This window comes from Cryptomeria japonica, chromosome 8, assembly GCF_030272615.1.
Source record: "Cryptomeria japonica chromosome 8, Sugi_1.0, whole genome shotgun sequence".
Taxonomy (NCBI): Eukaryota; Viridiplantae; Streptophyta; class Pinopsida; order Cupressales; family Cupressaceae; genus Cryptomeria; species Cryptomeria japonica.
In genome coordinates this window covers 360,081,154-360,101,609 of record NC_081412.1, presented here as the reverse complement: position 1 = coordinate 360,101,609, position 20,456 = coordinate 360,081,154, and the positions used below count along the sequence as shown (strand labels likewise).

Below are 20,456 nucleotides of genomic sequence, written 5' to 3'. Positions count from 1 at the left end.
AATTAACAAATCTTTTGATTAAATCAATTTAACATTTAATTAAATTAATTTTTTTAAATCTAAATCTAAATTATTTAAAAACATAAAATATTCTATAATATAAACATTTTATTTTATCTATTTGAAAATCTAATCTTTTATTATAATACATGTGTTAATCAACAACAAAATCAACTTACCATGTTAAACATCCCATAATCTTTCAATTATATGAATTGGTTAATCTTTTATCTAAATCTTCAATATATAATTAAAGTTTGAATATATATATATATATATAAATGAAATCTAAATTAGTTTAGAGATTGAAAGAGTATTCTTTTAGCACAAGCAATTTATTCCTGCAGACAGCCATGTGAACCAGTTATTCTCACCAAACGGCTCTTCAAACACGCGTTTTTGCCTCCCCACTCCCCGATATTTATGTTGGCGTGTCAGGGACAGCCTTGGGAATTCGGCATTTGTAATAACAGACAGAAACCAAGAGGTGGAGGGGGGACCCTTGATTTGCAGGGCTAATGGAGAAATGAAGGTTGGGCTTGATGGAGAGGGAAAGGGAAAGGGAAAATGACATTAATGTTAATGTTGAGGTGATTCAATGGGAAGTTTATGTGGAGGAAGTGGTGCGCATATGGAGTTTACGGAGCAGCGTGGAGACGGCCACAGCCAAGAGAGGCGATCTCTTCGTTAAACTGGACGCCAAACTCCAGGTTTTTCTCATTTGCCCTATCTACTATTGCCACTCTTTCTTCTTCCTCAGAGAATGGATCTTGCAAGTTTCCACATTTCCATTTTCCTATTTCTTCATCTAATCTTTGAGTTCGTAGTTATCGCTTATCCCTGTAAACGAGTCGACGGGAGAGTGATCAATCAGCAAACTGGATAGTTCTCATTTCCTATACTCGCAGTTGGGAAGCTCTCATTTCCTATACTCGCAGTTGGGAAGCACTTGGTAAGACAAAAGACAAGATCCTACAATTCACACAAACTCTTGGCCACGATGATTTAATTCAACTGACCCTACGATGGTGTAACTTAGAAATTTTAGCTTTTTATGTCAATTGCATAGCTAATGAGGAATAAACCAACAGCTCGTCAAAGAATATAATTTCCTAGAGAACCAAATCAAACATGGGAGTTCTCAGCCACTTGAAAAGAGTATTATAACAATGCCAACGTCTTTTCATTTAATTTTGCTCTGGATGGTGCTGGTTAATGGTTGGATGCATCTTTTTTTAATAATTAAACGAGGGTTTCGAGGGGGCACCTCATCCTTGCATAACAGCAAAAAAGAGTTTTACAAACAAACAGGCCCTGAGCCATGTACAAGGTAAAACTACAGCTTAAATTTACTCGTAAATGCCCAAGGGTTAAAACGATTCCAAAAAAGAGCCATCATCCAACAACAAGCAACCAAACAGGATCAAAACAATCTACAGCATCCCCCAGCTAGCTACATGTCCACCAACTTTTTTTCAAGGGAAGTTTGGAAAACACGGGGAACTCCAATTCACAAGCCACCTTTAATGACCAAACCAACATAAGAAAAAAGACACGACATTAATATATCCCCTCATTTTAAAACAGAGCTTCCAAACCATCCCAACATGCCATCTAATCACTTAGTAAAACCATAAAATGGGACAAATCAATTACTTGAATGGCTAAAAAATCAGCCACTTGGTTAATTTATTCTATATCCGCGTGTGAAAAAAATATCTTCAGAGGGCCTACACAAGGCAATTGCTTCTTTTCCGAAACTGTTACCTCTCCAATCTGGACAAGACTTCATTCATAAACCCAAGATAACAATCTTGGAATCACCTTCCATAATCAGTCTTTTACATCCCACATACTCTACCAGGTATAAATCTTCAATACCTTCCAATCATTCCACTTCATTATTAGAATGCACTCCCAGGAAGAAAAAAAAGAATTCCCATGCACAAAAGCTCCTGAAGAGTTCTGAGAACTATATCAGCTCCAGCCAAACCTGGGCTGCACCGAGATGCCTCATCAAAGTTCAATTTTCAAAAACCATCCCGTTGATGTGTTTTTTTTGACACCATGCAACATTGAATAAAATACTAGGTCTTCTGTCCTCTCTTGAACAAAGACCTTTTGGATGCTAAACTATGTGATTAAACAAGATGACTCCAAGGTTTCGATAGTCAGGTCTTATACATGGATAGACTCAGTGATATATGATGTGATATTGCTGGAATCACAAGGGGACTTATGTTTATACTTGAACTTTGTTGGAACTTGAGATCTAATTGACTTGAAAAAAAGATAAAAAGGATAAGAGTTTACAAAGACTACTCTACTCCTAAGATCAATGATGATGATAGATGTTACTTAGAAAGACAAATTCCCTCAAACCAGGATTTTCTTCGCCATGACGACAACAACTACACAAACTTGATGCAATCTTCTAAGGAAATGGAAGATTTTCACATTGCAAATACATCACTCAAATACCCAATGCTGGCGCAACTTGAACAAGTATCCACAATTGAACCTAGCACAATAACGAGGTTCTGACTAACTTTAGACCGTAGCTTACAATCAATAAACCACAAAAAGTATGAACCAAGGAATTCATCACAATATCTTCATAAGCATCCATCATGATCAATGAACTTTAATTAACACTGAGAGGTAACAAGGAACCATGCAAAATGTAGAAACACATACATCCACCATAACTTCAATGAAAGTATTGATTTGATTTCTACATAACTTGGCTACAGTTACAAGCTTCCTCCTCCTACTCTACTACTACCTCTAACTGCCAACTATTGATTGCTTCCTCTATGAATTCTTGTCTATTCCCCTTTACAAATGAGGAGAGTAGGCCTTATATAGACTCCCTTTTACAAATGAATGGCCGGGATCAAACCCAAATCAATGGCCAAGATTTCAAAATGAAACCCTAATTAGGGTTAGTTACAACTAACATTGCATTATGTTTAATGCTTGACCAATGATTTGATTACATTTTAGGACACATGTCCTTCCTTGAATGTTGACCAATGAGTGATGAGGTTAGGTACAACAAACTTTGTTCCTCCACATGTGGTAGTTATCCTCCTTGTTGGATGAGTCAGGTACATTGAATTTGGATGCTTTGACTTGGAATCATTTGATTGGTGGATAAAGGTGAGTTGTCGCCACCTCAGCTACTTGCACGCCTTGTAACTCATCACAATTGTTTGTGGCTGAGTAATATCTCTTGATACTCAACATATCAACTTGCTCCTTGATGAATGTGATGATGGTGATAGATAATACTAAATTGCATCATTGTGTAGTTCTCTCTTCTAGCAGTATCTCTTGATCCAGAAAAATGAATGTTAACAAGTTCTGATTTCGTCTGGAAATATGCTTCGAAATTCTGGAAATGCATTTTCAGATGTGGAAATTGCCCAAAGTCAGGGCATATGTCTCCTACCAACTACCAACTTGCATCTTAAGTCCGATTTGCCTTGATCACTTTGTCCCTTCATCATGCTTAGTCGCTCATTTGATCACTCTCATTAAGTCGTGGATTTTGTCAACCCATGGACAAACTTACTACCATCGACCTCCAAGTCGTGGATTTCTCTACTTCGTGGATTTTGGAGGGTCGTGGATATTGTTGAGGCGTGGATTCCTCGAGTCCATGGATAGTTCATCATTATTCAAACTTGCAAACTCCAACACCTAGTCAATTAATTTCCTTAACCATGTTGTTGATCTCCATTCTTCGAGTCAAGGATTGAATGAGTTCATTATTCCTTCTTCATTTCATTGATCAATCTCACCATCCACCCTTGAGTTGTGGATTTCGCTACTTTGTGGATTTCCTAGGGTTGTGGATTTTGGAGACCCATGGATGAGTGCATTGACCTCAACTTCAAGTTGATTATCCTTGCATTTTCTCAAGCTGATCATCAAAAGGGCCTCCAGGTGGTGAATTCCTTGCATTTAAAGACAAGTTGGAGACCTCCTTCCAAGATCGTGGATTTTGAGGAGGCGTGGATTTTCATGACTCATGGACAAACATGTTGATTGCCACCTCAATTTGATTGCTTCATCGTTTGCTCAAGCTGATTGTCGTAATGCCTTTGCTTGCACACTTAGAGGATTCAATGATGAATTCACCCTTCGTGGCCTTCACTTAGCGTCATCTTCAAGGTTGTCAAGGTCGTGGATTCCGGTGAGTCAAGGACAACTCACTTCAATCTCTTCACTCATTTGTTTTACCAAGTTTAAAGTAACTTCTTCACGGGGTTAACTTGGTAATTTCCTTCTTCATCATTACTTAGACCTTGAATCACCTTCATTAAGCACTCAATCCCAGTTGATCGATCATCACCTCTCGATCGTGGATTTGGAGGGCAAATACTGCATTTCGCCACCTTCACTCATCTTGACCCAGTGAACATCCAAGTCGTGGATTCTGGCATGTTAAGGATAAAAGTCACTGCCTCACTTCACAGTTGTGGATTCCACCAAGTCATGGATTTTCTCCAATCGTGGATTTTGGGCACTCATGGAATCAGTACTGCATTTGGACTTCATCCTTTCCTGAGGTTGACTCTGCCACTATGAGGGTTTCATCCTTGAATTTCCTCTCGGAAATCCAAGGAAAAGTAACTTGTACTCTTTCATATTTCCCTCAACTTCATCCCTTGAAGCACTTCCACATGCTTTGAAAGTTGCTCATCATTTACAAAACTATCTCATGACTCAGCCTATGGGTTGCACTGCGAATCATCTTTCAATGGAGCTCTTCACCCCTATCCAACACTTAAGCACTTTGACAAAAAGGGAGCTGAAGGTTGTTTGCTCATCTTAGTCCAAGACATGGAAATGCTGACTTGATCACATCCTGACAATGAAAGGCACTGCATCCTCTCACAAGCAAAAGGTTAAAGACACCAAAATTATTACCAAGCTAGACGACTAAGTGAAGACAACTACGACACCAAGCAAAAATGGGGGTCCCTATTTTCAATGGGGTGATGTGTGAAAAGGTCACAACACATCCAAAGGTCTAGGCCATTTGGATTTCTCTTTGTTGGCCTTTTTATCTCTTTTTCTATTGATGGGGGAGTCGAGTGCATTGTTAAATTCAAATGCAAATATATTTAAATCATCAATTGCATATTCAGTGTTCCATCTCTCCCATTCTATTGAAACTACTTTTTGGGTTCTTAATCTTCGCTACCATGTATATATCATACCATTGAGCCTGTGGAAATACATAAGTCTATTGTTCTGAATTTTCACTAAATTGCCTCAAATAACTGGTGTAGGGATGGTGTGGATTCACTCCCAGCTGTTTAGAGTGAATCTACACAGTCGTGTATGCCAGATATTAGGGCCACTTTAGGCTCTTATAGTGTTTTCACCATTAAGTCATAAAAAATTGTAGCTTTAGAGTTATTTCTAAGCTATTTTGGAATTGCTTATGAAGAATAGCATTCAATATGGAGGAATTAGCCACCTTGCATACTTTCCCAGATTTTTTGATTGAATTTAGGGGTGCAGGGTTTCATGTCTTAAAATTCTTTTTCTGTTCAAGAATGGAAGAAGGCATCCGGTACAACTAATAAAGCTATTGTGCAATGTTCGCTGGATGTTGCAGTTATAGGGGAGACCCATAAATTTTCCAATTCAGGGAATATATTTTGGCCATTTGGCGAATCGCATGGTTTTTTCTAGACATGTATGCAAATTTATTCCACATTTTTCTATTTAAAATATGTTCAACCTTTGTTTTATAGCATCTGTGTTGATATATTTAATATTTGCCCTATATTTCCAGTGGGAAGGCTTCCAAGTAATGCTCATCTTTACTGGCCTCAAATTGCTTTTGCACTAATTTAGTCGTGGAGTTTGCAGTTGCACTAACCATAGTTTGGAAACCTGGTGAACTGCTTGTCAACTTGTGAGTCAAATACCTTAGGAAGTTACGTACCATATAACTAGGTGCTGAGTTATTTGTGAGTACTTGCCAACTCTTCCCAGGTTCTCTTCAAAAACTCTCCAGCTATACCTTTAAAACATTTTTTTTCCAAATCTTTAAAACTCTTTTATTTTTATTTTCTTATTTTTCATCCATTTCTAAGGATTTGAACAAGTTTTCAACAATTTTTTTAGCTATGTAAGAATTAAATTCATTTCTTATGCTTTATGTGATGTCTCGTATTGGGACATTCCTATATTTTTGCCCAAGCACCTTGTAAATGCACAGGTCTGCTGTTTATATGAATCTGATCTACTGCCTATACTCAGATATATATGTGTATGAGAATCCTTTCTATTCCATCAGGTCTGATTCACTTGTTATTGATTTAATGTTTCCTCTTCTTTTCCTTCAATGCCTGCTTGATTATTGTATGCAGATTTGTATTTGTGTTCTGATCTCTTTGATAAATGTTCATATCATTCTTCCAGATTTTCTTATAATTCTGATTTAGGTGTGCTCCTAAGTCTGCTTTTAATGCTTCAGATATTTTGTTCTATTCCATGGATCCTTCTTTCTCAAATGAAAACTTCTCCCCTTTATATCCTCCAATGTGAGGGAGAGTCACACCTCTTCATAATGGTCACAACATTTCACAGTTACCACCCTTCGAAAGGGTCACAACCCTTCATCATTTCAGCATTTTTGAAAGAGTCACTTCCTTATCTTTTTCCCATTAATGCTTCCTTAATTCCTTTGCTCCCTTCTTTCTTCCTTATCCCTTTTCTCCCCAAATGATGTTCTCTTCTCTCCCTTTTATATCTCGTGTTTGAGGGAGTTGCAACTTTTCATTTCATGCCTTTTGACCATTCAACAAACTTAACTAAATTTTAATTATATTTAATTTTACTTTTATTCTTTTATATTTAATTTATTATAATTATTTATTAATAAATCCTATTTCAACAAGGGGAACTTACACTTAAACACTGTTTTGTATGTTATTTAAGTTTATTTTATGAGTTTTTGTATTTTTTTAATATGCTAAGTTTTTGCCAAGTGTCGAGTCCAAGTCTAAATTTTGGTCTGCTGATTTTTTTCTGATTCCGAGTTTTTGAACTATAGCATTAGCTATAACCAGAAACTGTTAAAATTCTAAGATGGGCCAGTGCATGACTAGTTGATTTTCAGTTTCCTGCCTATTTGAAGAATATTTTTTTCTCATCACTTGTGAAGTTTCCGAATGCAAAAATTGGCTCAATTCAATAAAATATAGCTACAGTCAAATGTATTAATTTCACTTTGTTAAGGAGACAAGGTTTTTTGACCTTTAACTGTCTGAAACCTCGAGCCAAAGTGAAACTATCCAGCATTCATGCTGCATCTTTATATCAGCTGTTAATATAAGAAAAATGATCCCATATAATTGGGTTATGGAGTTCACTATTCTGCCCCAAAGGGCGAGGAAATGCATAAAGTTGAAAAAAAATGTTCAGTTGTGGTGACTTTTAAGGGGATCTTGATTTTTGTCTGTTTGTGTAACATGCAATGACTAACAACTAAAAAATTTGCAACATTGAAACTTAAAATTAGAAACATGAAAATCTAGATCTTTTTTTTTTGAAATAGAAAGAAGGAAATTAAACTAGAAAAGATGTAATTTTTTCGCATAAGATTGATTGCATAAACATAACATATTACAACCATAAATAAAGCTTAAGAGAGGTTTAGTGTTTACAGTTTTTGGATTCCATTCCGAACTTAGATAATCTTTACTATGCTGATAGAGGGAAAGTATCATTAGGGCGCTTTTCCGTCCAACCATGGACTTACTAGTCCCTCGTGCCATTTCCAACTGGAAAGGCCTGACCCTTTACAGGGAAGTAATAGATGTTGGATCTAATGCCATCTGAGACTGGTGTTTGACCCTACACAATACTTAGTCGATCACACACCATAGGCTACTCCTAATTAGTATGACCTCTAACTGGGTTGTAAATCTAGATCAAAAGAATTGACTGATGCTTACAGTTTGTAGTATCACCTTGGCCAAAGGATTTATGAGTTTGCAACACATCAATATGTGTAGTCATTGTTCATCACCCTACTCGGCTAGATTTAAACCGGTGAAGGTTTCCAAGCCATCATGTCTGTCTTCTTATGCTAACTGCATATTGACTCTTTGAAGGCTTACTGTGCTTACTTACATGTATGGACTCGGGTTAAACATACTGGTCAAATAAGCCCGTGGTGACAGTCACCCTTAAATGCATACATGCAATATTGAGAGGGGGTGGGGAGGTGAATCAGTATTGTAGTTATGGAATACTGAGAGGGGGTGGAGAGGTGAATCAGTAATGTAGTTTTGACAGGATTTTAAACTTGAAATCACATAGAACATATAATAAATAATCAAGAAGACAAACACCAGAATTCTCGTGGAAAACCCTTTCCGGTTAAAACAATGGCATCAAAGACTTTCATTAAACAAAATGGGCACCAACCCAAAATTACAATATAGGGCATCAACCCTTCTCAAAGCACCAACTTCGAGAAACTAAAGCTCCAGCTCCCAACTACTAAGGCACCAACCCCAGTTACAACACAAACTTTCAATTACTAGGAATTAATAACACTTCCAGAACACTTCTCAAACGATCACACATCACTGCCCAGCCATACTTCACAAACTTTATCAATTATTCACAATGTTATATCTTTGTTTCTACCTCTGAAGCAACGAACAACATATCAGCTTGAACAAGAAAATCATACTCAGAATAAATAACTTCTAGCTGTGTCAACATCACAAATTTCAGATGACTCAGAATACAATCACCATCATTTAGCCTTGACCTCCTATAAACCGAACACTGCACAAAATTTTTATTCCCTTTCTATCAAAAAGTGTTTTTTTTACACCACTTTCAGCACCCAAACACAAAAACACCAAAAACGCCCATATCCTCGCACACAGCATATCAACTCATAACGATATTAATTTTTTACTATGCCGTTGAGATGGATGCTGATACAAGACTCTGTGTGTGCACACTTAGACATATGTCAAGAGCACTATACTTCACCATACGTTTTTCTTTATTTCTATTATTTCTATCTTTTCTTTTTCTGAGATCTGCACACAACATCTGAATAGTGGCGTTCTCTTTTTGTCATATTGTAGACAAATCAGAACCGTTTTTTAATATTGAAACCATCTACTAACCCAGCCGTTTTTTTTTGTTTTTAAATCCACATGATAAAAGAGCCATCTCACACCATATCTTGTTCCTGCAACCAACATACGCTTAAGAAGAATTTTCAAAACAAAAAATAAATTTCAATTCTGACAGCTTCAGTAAGCACTCCACGTAGAAATATTTTCAATTTGAAACTGACATCATATTCCCCACTCTCCAGTAAAACCAGTTCAACTCCAGCTGAACCGAACATCACTTCTCAGATAAAAACAACTACAGCAGATCATATTATAACCACACATGATTTCAAAAAGATTACACCTGTGCAAACCAATTAACCATTGCAAGTTACGCAAGGAAGCAAGACGTTTTTTATTCACCAATTAGGAAAGTTCGCTGCCATAGCCGGAAGAAAAATGTTCAAACATACACGTATCATCATGTTTATTAAAAACAAACATTCTCTGAAGCTGCCACTACTCATAAAAAACGCACAGCTGAACACTTAAAAAACGGCTTCAATAATAATCTCTAACCTTTAAAAATCGTGCTAAATAAAAAACGAATTCTTTTTTAGAAAGAAGCCAGCACGATGTTGAGATTTTTTCGAACCAAAAAAAAGCAAGGATAATCTCCCACGTAGCATTTGTCAGTCCACATATCACCATTCAAGAAAGCATTAACAGCTATGTTTCTTCCCAGCTTGCAAAAGTGACTCAAACACATGGTCTTCAACAATGTATTGAAACAACTTTTTTTTTTTTTTTCTTTGCTCGATAATAGGCCGAGGCCGTAAATTTTATTAATCAGGAGAAAAAATTATAGATTTGTACAAGTTCTGTTCGGTGTGGGCACCGGTAGGAAAGAACCGAACAAAGAAAACCTCTGGTCTTTCCCAAGGATGAATCCTACAATAATTTACATATCCCTGAAAGCCAATTATCCAATGAGTGGCTACTCGGGGGATTACATTATCATAGCTTTTGGCTAAATTCCTCTTGATCATCGATGTTAAACACGAACCTTTGCGGCGAGGCACCAGAGTATAGGTCGGGTCCTTTAGGTGGCAAGGAACAGTCAATAGTGTCCGTAAGATGCTTGCAATCTTGGTATCGCTGATCAGAGAGAGGGGTCTCCGTGTTAATTTTGGAACCTGCAGAAACACAGAGACATGGTTCTCTTGCAAACTGAAAGCTCAGGTTAAACTGAAGAATTTTAACTAGAAATATGTAAAGAGTGATAAGCAAGGGAAGGAAATAAGCCGGCTATGTCGAATCAATCTAAGACCCAGAGCCAAATGTCTTGAGGGTACCCAAACTTAGGTTGCCCTGGAAGCAAATCTGGAGCTAAAACCTGCATTACCACTTAACTAAAGGAGATTGAAACACCAAAATGTAAGTATGAAATAGACCAGGGCCAATATAGCTGTGGCCAATGCAACCTAAGGAGGAAAAAGAGAGCCACTTGGGGAGAGCCAGCTTTTGAAAAAGAATATGGGAAATCCTTTGAGGGAGATCCACAAAGCAAACACCAGAGGAAGGAGACCCAATAAATAGAAGTGGGTCCCCATAGAAGAGATTTAAAAAACGAGAGGGTGTTATATTACCTAAAAGTATATATTACTTCATAAATATAGCCGCATAAATGCAGATGTGTGAATATCTCTGCAGAGCAGTATATGTACACACCTGTATCTATGTGTCTATATTTATGCTGAAATAGATACTTCGTTAATGAGTCCTTTAACAGAGAAATTGCATCCAACCTATTTCATAATTAAAATGATACGATAGTGTGAAAACAGCTAGACAGAGGAGTATTAAGCATTTAATAGTATATATCTTATAAGCGACTAATTGTATCCAAACTGTTGCAAGAAACGTCCAAAACTTCAAAATAAAAGTCAGTAGCTAACTATAAATAGTTAAATATAACATAGTCTTATAAAGTTTTAGTAGTGGATCATAATAAAAATCTTACTTAAGAGGCGGACCCTTTCCCTTGGGGCCCTGCTTGGTCCGGGGGTGAGCTCTACGGCGAGCAGGAGACTTCAGGTCAGAGTCTTCCATCCCTGTTGCCAGGTCCATGTTAAGTCCTTCGTCCCGGAGGTATACAACCAACCAGTGTTTGTAGGGAGGGGATTTCACATGAAACCACCACATGAGGAAATTGATATTCCTCAGAATGATGGGGCGCCTGTTTGCAAATTTCGAAGAGCTATTGTTGATTAGAATTGGGAATCTGGGAACTTGGCGGTTGTTCCACATTAGGATGTCATATTGCCTGGGCTTGGGAGCCAAAAGATCAGTGGTAACATTAACCATTACCCAGTCGAGCTCTCCCAAAATACTGTGCTTAAAGACCTTTAAACAGAGCTTCCTGATAAACTCCCTATTGGGCTCAAAATGAAACACTATAGCTAAAAACATAGAGGAGATATCAGAATTCGCTATGGTTCTATCCTCATTGTTGATGAAATCTTCCCCTAAGATTTGCGAAATGCCATAAATGACCAGGTCGTGAGGGGAATTTGCAATGCCTTTCAGCCGAGCTGTCTTTATCTCACCAGAAATAGTCTTTTGTCTCTTGGAGCATTTGAGCTTGAGAATAGTGTCCATAACGCCTAGATTTCGCTCTCTGAGAATAAAAGCAGAATAAAAGGGGAAGCCTATATAAAGCCAGGGGGTCGGTTTTGGAAGTCGAGACTGGGAATGAAGTGATATTATTTGAGATTGAGCCGAAATTATTATCCTTCATTATGAAGCGTTGGATTGAGGTACTTGATATCCTCACCAGAGTAACAAATCGTAGAGTAATGAATGTTATAGCTTCCTCGTAAATCCATCATCCGGCGTCGAACATGCTTAGTGTCTAATTAATCCTTGCATGACTGGCATGTGCGAAGGGATGATTGATATAGCTCAGCCAACATAATGAAAATCTCAGGAGCGGGTACGACCGAGTATCAAAATTCGATACAAATAAATGAGTGGCGGCAAGATGAGGTTATCCGAGAACACCGAGGAAGGAGTAGTAAACGAGATTGAAGGAAGCTAGATAGGATTTGATATAAGGAGAAGTAATCTCCTTAGCAATCCTGGTTTATTAGGCTATGCTTTAAGATGGGCGAGTGTGAGTGAGAGGATGAATGAATGTTGAAATATATATATATATATATATATATAATCTCCTTAGCAACCCTGGTTTATTAGGCTATGCTTTAAGATGGGCGAGTGTGAGTGAGAGGATGAATGAATATATATATATATATATATATATATAATGGGCGAGTGTGAGTGAGAGGATGAATGAATATATATATATATATATAATGGGCGAGTGTGAGTGAGAGGATGAATGAATATATATATATATATATATATATATATATATATATAATGGGCGAGTGTGTAATGGGCGAGTGTGAGTGAGAGGATGAATGAATATATATGTATATATATATATATATATATATATATATATATATATATATATACATTCATCCTCTCACTCACACTCGCCCATCTTAAAGCATAGCCTAATAAACCAGGATTGCTAAGGAGATTACTTCCCCAAATATATATATATATATATAAATATAAATATATAATATAAATATAAATATAAATATAAATATATAATATATATATATTTATTTGTATATATATATTTATATTATATATATAAATCTATATTTATATATAATTGTATATATACATATATATATTTATATATATGTATATATATAAGAAATATATATTGAGTTAAAATGTGAGTATATATATCTGTTTATCTAAATTTATAATTTTATTTATAAATGTATGTTCATATACATATATATGTATATATGTGTATATATATATACACATATATATACACATATATATACATGTGTATATATATATACATATATATACATATATGTGTATATATATATATACATACATATATATACATATGTATATATATATATATATATATCTCCATATATATATATATATAGATCAATGAGAGTGAAAATATATCTGTTCCAAGAAGAGATATAGAAATAACAAAGGTCAATATAAATATATGCATGTCCTTACCTACATATATATATAATTACAGATAAGAACATATACTGGCAATATATGTCTATTGTAAGTATATAAGTATATGCATATAATTACATGCATATAGATAGATTAGTGTATGTTTAATTATATATACATATGTCTATATATGAGAATGTATATGTAACTCTGTCTATGTATATGTATAAATGTGTTTATATGTGAGTTGATGGATAAGTAAAGCTTGATGTCCGAGTGGAGAATGAGAGAGGATGAAGTTGATCTTACTGAGGGAGGGGAGTAGATATTGAGTAGGAATGGTGAGACATTCCTAATTTAATTTCTACCTATGCATATAGGTATACCTAAAGAGGGAGTCCTAGGCTGAGATAGATTAGGACTCACAGTGTGATAGATGATTATGCTTGAGGAGTATCAAATCGACTGACTATTTTCTGCTTGTGAGAGAGAGGGAGAGTGGGGGGAGATGAGGAGGTGAGCCTGGTTAACCGATCTATAGAGGTTGACATTTGTATGATATCTTAAGAGGGTGAGGAGAGATGGATTTCTGAATCAGATAGGCTTCTAATTTTGCCTTGATTTTCGAGTTCCTTACAATTTGCTCCTATATTGGCAAGTTCATTTGCTCTACGATTTCCTTCTCTATAGATATGATTGATAATTACAGAGTTAAAATAAGGAAGTAAATCCCTGGCCCTTTTGATTAAATTGTTGATTTTTCAATTGCAAGAGTTTCCTGATCTGAGAGAGTTAATGATAATTGCAGAATCTCCTTCAATTTCTAGATTTTGAATTCCTAATTTGTGGCAGAGCAACATCCCTTCTACTGCATTGGCTTCTGCCACATTATTAGTGGTTGTCCCTATAGGTTTAGCGAGAGCAGCAACCTCTACCCCTTCCCAAGAGTGGATAACACAACCTACACCTGCTATGCCAAGGTTACTCCGGGAAGCTCCATCGAAATTGAGCTTGTACCAACCGGGGGGTGGGGGAGCCCAAACACACTGCCTTCTGTTCGATAAATTGTGATTATCTCCTAAACCGACGAACATGGGAAGAATGATACCGTCCCATCTTTTCCTTATGGCTTCGTCCCTAAGAGAAAATTTTGAGTTCTTCAGAGGGGATTTCCTGATGAAGTTATTGGCAATCTCAATGATAGATGCCTCAATTTTGACAAGCAAGGATTCCTTATTAAGGGATTTATCTTTAAAAATTCTTCTGTTCCTTTCTTTCCAAACTTCCCAGAGGAGGATCGAGGGAGATATGATCCAAATATGTCCATAATGGCCGAAATTTTGGGAGACTGGCCAACTCTGAAGAAAGGAAAGAAGGTCCTATTGACATGCCAAACTTAAATTGAGTTTGTTGATCAGCCAGTGCCAGCATGATAAGGTAAATTCACAATTGAGTAAGAGGTGGTCCACATCTTCCTCCTTTTTGCAACACAGTGGACACCTGGAGGGGCTTGCAAAGCCTAATTTCCAAAATTGTTCCTTTGTGAGGATCCTTTTTTGTAAAGCAGCCCAAAGAAAGGTCCCAGCTTTTGGGGAGCAGGATTTATGCCAACATATGGACAGAGGGAGGTTGGAAGCCGACTTGGTTTCTAGCTTGTGTGCCGACTTATAGCCCCATTTTACGTTGTATTCCCCATTTGGGGAGCCTAGCCAGATTAATTTGTCTTGGCTTGAGTTGAATGAGAGCTTCCTAGCCTGGAGAATAGAGAGAAGGAGAGAACATCCTCTTTGATTGGGAGGGGATACTATAAGAGGCTTCCAGCTCCAACCTAAAGTCGGGTCCGATTTGGGGAAGGAAACATAGTCTCTGACTAGCTTACCTACAGAGTTTACTAGCTCCTGTTTTAAAGATTCGTCATTAATTAGGCTGCTAAGAGGGTGATATCCACCCCAGGAGTCCTCCCAAAATAAAGCTTTGTCTCCTAATCCAATATTCCAAGAAAGTTGTTCGGAGAGAACTTCTCTACAATAGGAAATGAAGTTCCAAATTCTAGATCCTTTGGGAAGGAGAGGTATTCTGAAGATGCTGGTTGAGTTAGGATTGCCTAGATACTTTTCTTTTATTATTTTGACCCATTTCAAATGTGGCTCTTTGTATATTTTCCATACTAGTTTGGCTCCAAGTGCCCTATTCTGGCTATCTAGATTCCAGAAGCCTAAGCCTCCGTTTAGTTTAGGTAGGCAAAGAGTGTCCCATGCAATTAATGCATACTTCTTCTTGTCTCCCAATCCTTGCCATAGAAAGGACCTCAAGATCCTTGTGAGTCTATCCCTAATACAGCCGGGGAGATGTAGACATGACATGTAATACTGAGGGATTGCTGAAAGGACAGAGCGGATCAGGACAATTCTACCTGCTAAAGATAGCCATTTACCTTTCCAAGATTGCAATTTTGAGTTCAGTTTGGATAGAACACCGTCCGAAAGCTTATTTGCTCTAGTTCCTTTGTCCAGAGGGAGACCTAGATAAATACATGGAAGAGACCCTGACTGGAAACCTAGAATGCTAAGAATTTCCTTTTCTATATTATCTTTAGTATTAAGGAAAAAGACCTTGGTTTTTGCTTTGTTTACCTCCTGACCAGAGGCTTTCGCGTACCGTTCTAGTATTGTTTTGAAATTTCGAGCTTCAGAGGAGGAGCTATTCCCCAACAAAAGTGTGTCATCTGCAAATTGCTGGTGAGTTACTGGATCGACATTGCTCGTTAATCTAATCCCTTCTATGTTGCTAAGCTCTTGAGATTTCTGAATGGTCCTGCCTAGACCTTTTGCCATGATAATATAGAGAAAGGGGGATATAGGGTCCCCTTGTATCAAACCTTGAGAACTTGCGAAGAAGCCCTGGGGGGAGCCACTAACTAATATTGAGAATTGGGGAGTTGAGATGCATTCGAATATCAAGTTGACCTAGCTTTTGTTGAAGCCAAGGGCTGCCATGCATTTGCATAGGAACCTCCAGTCCACCTTATTGTAAGCCTTCTTGATATCTAGCTTGATGAACATAGAGGGACTGGAATTGGAATGAGAGGAGTGAATTGCCTCGTGAGCGAGAATAACCCCATCCAAGATAGATCTGCCAGGCACAAAATCAAATTGTTCTTCCGAGATGATAATTTGAAGGAGGGGTTTGAGTCTATTAGCTAGTGCTTTTGTAAAGATTTTATAGAGTGTGTTGCAGAGGGCGATCGGCCTAAACTCGTCCAAGGGGTCAGCAAAAGCTTTTTTTGGAATGAGGGCAATGTAGGTGTTTTTAATCTCTCGGAGGACCCTACCTGATTTTCTAGCACCTTCGAGAGTGTCCACTAATTCCAACCCCAAATAGTGCCAACATGAGTGAAAAAAGGCAGATGGGAAGCCGTCCGACCTAGGAGCTTTTTCTGGATGCAGTTCTTTTATTGCTTTCTCAATTTCATCTGCTGTGAAGCTTTGATTAAGAACCATATATTGTTCGTTAGAAATTAGTTTAGGGATATTCTGGAGGAGACTTTCCTGGAAAGTCAGATTGGAGGAATCCGAGTTGAGAAGGGATTGAAAAAAGTTAATAGTGTGTTTGGCTACTTCTTCAGGATCTTCAATCAAGCAGCCATTATCGTCAATGATTTTGGTTATTTTGTTTGTGCTCCTTCTAGCTTTAGTACTAGCATGAAATTTTTTTGTGTTCCTGTCCCCATCAGCTAACCAAGTATCTTGTGATTTTTGTTTCCAGAATGTTTCCTCTCTAGACAGGATGTCTTCATATTTTTTGTGTTCCTGTCCCCATCAGCTAACCAAGTATCTCGTGATTTTTGTTTCCAGAATGTTTCCTCTCTAGACAAGATGTCTTCATATTTTTTCATGAGTGTTTTTTCTTTCGAATATCGCTCTTGGTCCATCCCAAATTTGATCACAGATTCGTTTAGCTCATTTAATTCTAACTCGATTTTGGATTTGGCTTCAAAGATAATGCCGAATTTTTCCCGATTCCATGAGAGGAGAGCTTGTTTGATCATTTTAAGCTTAGATACAAAGCAGAAAAGTTTGGATCCAGATACCTCGAATGAAGATCACCACTTTTCTATCATACAAATGAAATTTTCTTCTTTCAGCCACATGAGCTCAAATTTGAATGGACATTTCAGCAGCTTGAGGTCTTCAGCTATAGATAATTGGATCGGGAAGTGGTCAGAGCTTGAGAAAGGGAGGATGGATGCCTTGACTAAGATATTGTTGAGGGTGCCTAAGTTATCCTTAATAAGGAACCTGTCTAATCTTTCTGCTATCATGCTGAACCCAGATCTTTTGTTGGTCCATGTGAAGACACCATTGTCTGTAGGAATGTCCATGAGGTTGTTCTGGAAGGTCCATTCTCTAAAATCTACTAAGGACTAAGGTTCTCTAGAGCAACCACCTGATTTCTCCGCTAGACAGCCTATGTCATTAAAATCACCACCTATTATGCAATCTCTGTTCTTATTCCTGCTCATGAAGGGAGTTCCTCCTAGACTGCTTGTTTTAAGTCATTCGGGGTAGGACCATAGACATTAATCAGATTAAATCTTAGGTTATTGCTGATACATTTAATGTCTAGTCCCATCCAGAACCTGTTGGTCTCTATAATTTCTACAGAGATGCGACTGGTGTCCCATATAATACCTAAACCTCCAGAAGCCCCAATCGCAGGGATACCTAACCAATTGTACTTTTCTAAATGTTTCCCAAAAGAATCCCCTGCAAGACTATCAAGCTTGGTTTCCTGAATGATAGTAATTTCAGCTTTGACCTTAAAGATGCAACGCTTGAGGATGCGTTGCTTGTTAGGGGCGTTGATGCCCCTAACATTCCACGATAATAACTTCATGGCGACGTGGGAGGGAACTTCCCCCTCCCTAAATTGAAAATGTCTGTAAGCTTGGTTTGGTCTAGAGCCTTTCCATCCAATAGTCTTAACTTCGAGTTTGATCTTCTCCCTCTCCTTTTCTGGGAAGATCCACAATCCGGTTTGTTCCTACCATCCATGTTAAGGGCTAAACCTAACAGGCCTACTTCAAGAGGGTTTTCCTCACTGAGGGCGGGGGAGGCCTCTCCAAGAATCTCTAACTTAGAAGATAGCCGAGGAGAAGGAGGAGGGAAAGAGGAGTTGAGTACTGAGTCTAGTTGAACCTCTTTGTGAGTAAAATTCTTTGAGCCTCCCAGATCTAAGACATGTTCTAAGTCATTGAGATCATCGTCATCAGCCAGACTGTGTTCCACAATCTCTATCTGCTCAGCTATATCTGCTTTCAAGGAGTTGGTGAATTCAATAGGTCGCTTAAGGCTTCTCTGTTCAAAGAGATAGAATCCTTGTCCAGATTTTTGTTGACCTGGACTAAATTGGGGGATTGTTGCATGACAGGAGGAGAGATGCTCGAAATCCGACTAGCCAAAGGGACATGAGATGGATCTGAGATAGGATTTTTGAGAGGAGAATTATGTTCTATTATGCCAGATGAAGTATATGGCGGGGTTTTTGTCTTTCTTGGTTGCCGGGACTGAAGTATGAAAAGATGTGCCTGAAGCGGGCAATGCCGCCCTGGTTTTATTGAGAGAGGGCAAACCTGCTATGGTTGCAGTTATAGGAGGGACAGGATGAGTCTCGGGGCCTGAGGATGGCTGGTTGTTGTCGTTATGCTTTTTGCTTTCAACAAGATTGGGATTGATTATTGTTTCTTTGATAGAATTGCTCTTATGAGAGATAAACAATTCTGAAGTGTCAATGATGCCGTCATAGATTGAAGGGGTGATCTCCCACTTCCCTGCTGAGGAAATTAGATCAAGAGGGCTCAGATTAGGGTTAGTGGTTTTGAGGTCGATTAATATTTTTATCTCTCTCAAAGTTCCTATCCCGAATGCCTATAAAAGCCAGGCATTTCCCTAGCCCTTCCGCAATTGATTCTATTATTTCTGGAGAATGGAATTCAGCTGGAAGAGGGCCGATATTGACCCAATATAAGGAGCTTTTAAAATAAAATATTTTAGGGTTAAAGTTCGGAATCCAATCAGTGCAATAAAAAATACAACCGTTAAGCAATTTCTCTTTGCTTCTGAGAAGGTCCTTCTTTACACTAGAATTAATGCATGTAATTAAAACGCATTGAGAGCCCAAATTGAAGATACTTACTAGTTTATGGAATTTTCACTCCCACCAACCTTTAACTTCATCGAAATAATGATAGGACACTCTCCAATTGGCAATGAAGCTATTGCTTTGATGAAAAATGGTGTTCTTCTCAAGCGAATTTGATTCCACCTTGATCTTAAGATTTCGAGCTTAAGGGTTCGGAGGAGGCAAGCGTGGCCCATCTTTCCGCTTCGCAGGGTGAGGGAGGGTTGCTCTTCTGTTATTGTTTTGCCATGAAAAGCCCCACGAAGCAGGATTTACCTTAAGCCACCGGTGGTTTAGCACCTTTCTAAACTCTCTGGCTTGACCTACCGATTTGTTGAGATGGCCTTCGGGAGGAGGGGGGAAACAGGCATATTTGGTGCCCCCAAGCAGCGGCTAGGAGGACGGGGCAGAGTAGGTCGTAGCTCCCGAGGGTAGCGGCTTAGGGTTTGGCAAAATGTGATGGGCATTCCTATGGTGTCTGGACTTCCTGCTTTCCACCACCTACCAGGTCCCATCTTCTTCACTCAAGGATTGCTCGCATTTAGGGGGAGAGAAGACAGTGAGCCGCATGATTTGTGAATTCAGAGCATTCGCAGAGAGCTGAAAACTTGCAGAAAAAATATTAGATATAAAATGTATTGAAACCACTTTTTCACTAACATGTGATTTTTAAAAAAATCCTCATTAAATGCACAAAAATAACACATGATATCGTGCAATGCCACTTGCAAAAGTGAAACCATCATCAAAATCCTAGAATTTGAAAACAATTCGTTCCAAGTCGCTTTCAAACAAAACACTTGAAGATGTGGCATAAATTGCTGACATAACACACAAGCAAGCTGCTGATGCAGACACACAAGCAGCTTATGTAGTCAACCAAGTAGCTCAAGCTCTTTAAGCTGCTCAAGTTCGTCAATCACCTCAAGCTTGTCAAATTTCTCAAATCTCCGACACTTGAATGACCTTGACATCAATGACAATATGCTCAACACACCCTTATGGATTAATCCTTCATTTGATAATTACTAGATTATTGATATGTTGTATTCATGCTTGTGCTCATGAGCTAGCTTATAGCATATTCCT

General features: G+C 38.0%; 1 protein-coding gene across 7 annotated transcripts in view; it reads left to right on the top strand.

The window, feature by feature from the left end:
• Positions 1-301: 301 nt before the first annotated feature.
• Positions 302-20,456, top strand: part of LOC131066304 (vacuolar protein sorting 38) — a 93,718-nt gene continuing 73,563 nt past the window's right edge. For 6 of the 7 annotated variants that reach the window (XR_009111648.2, XM_058001031.2, XM_058001030.2 and 3 more), the window contains exon 1: positions 302-710. Coding sequence is in view for 6 of the 7 variants with exons in the window: in XM_058001031.2 (XP_057857014.1) it covers positions 543-710 (168 nt within the window). In the remaining variant the exon portion in view is untranslated. The remainder of the gene's footprint in view (positions 711-20,456) is intronic. The other variant, XM_058001029.2, reaches the window with a different exon arrangement.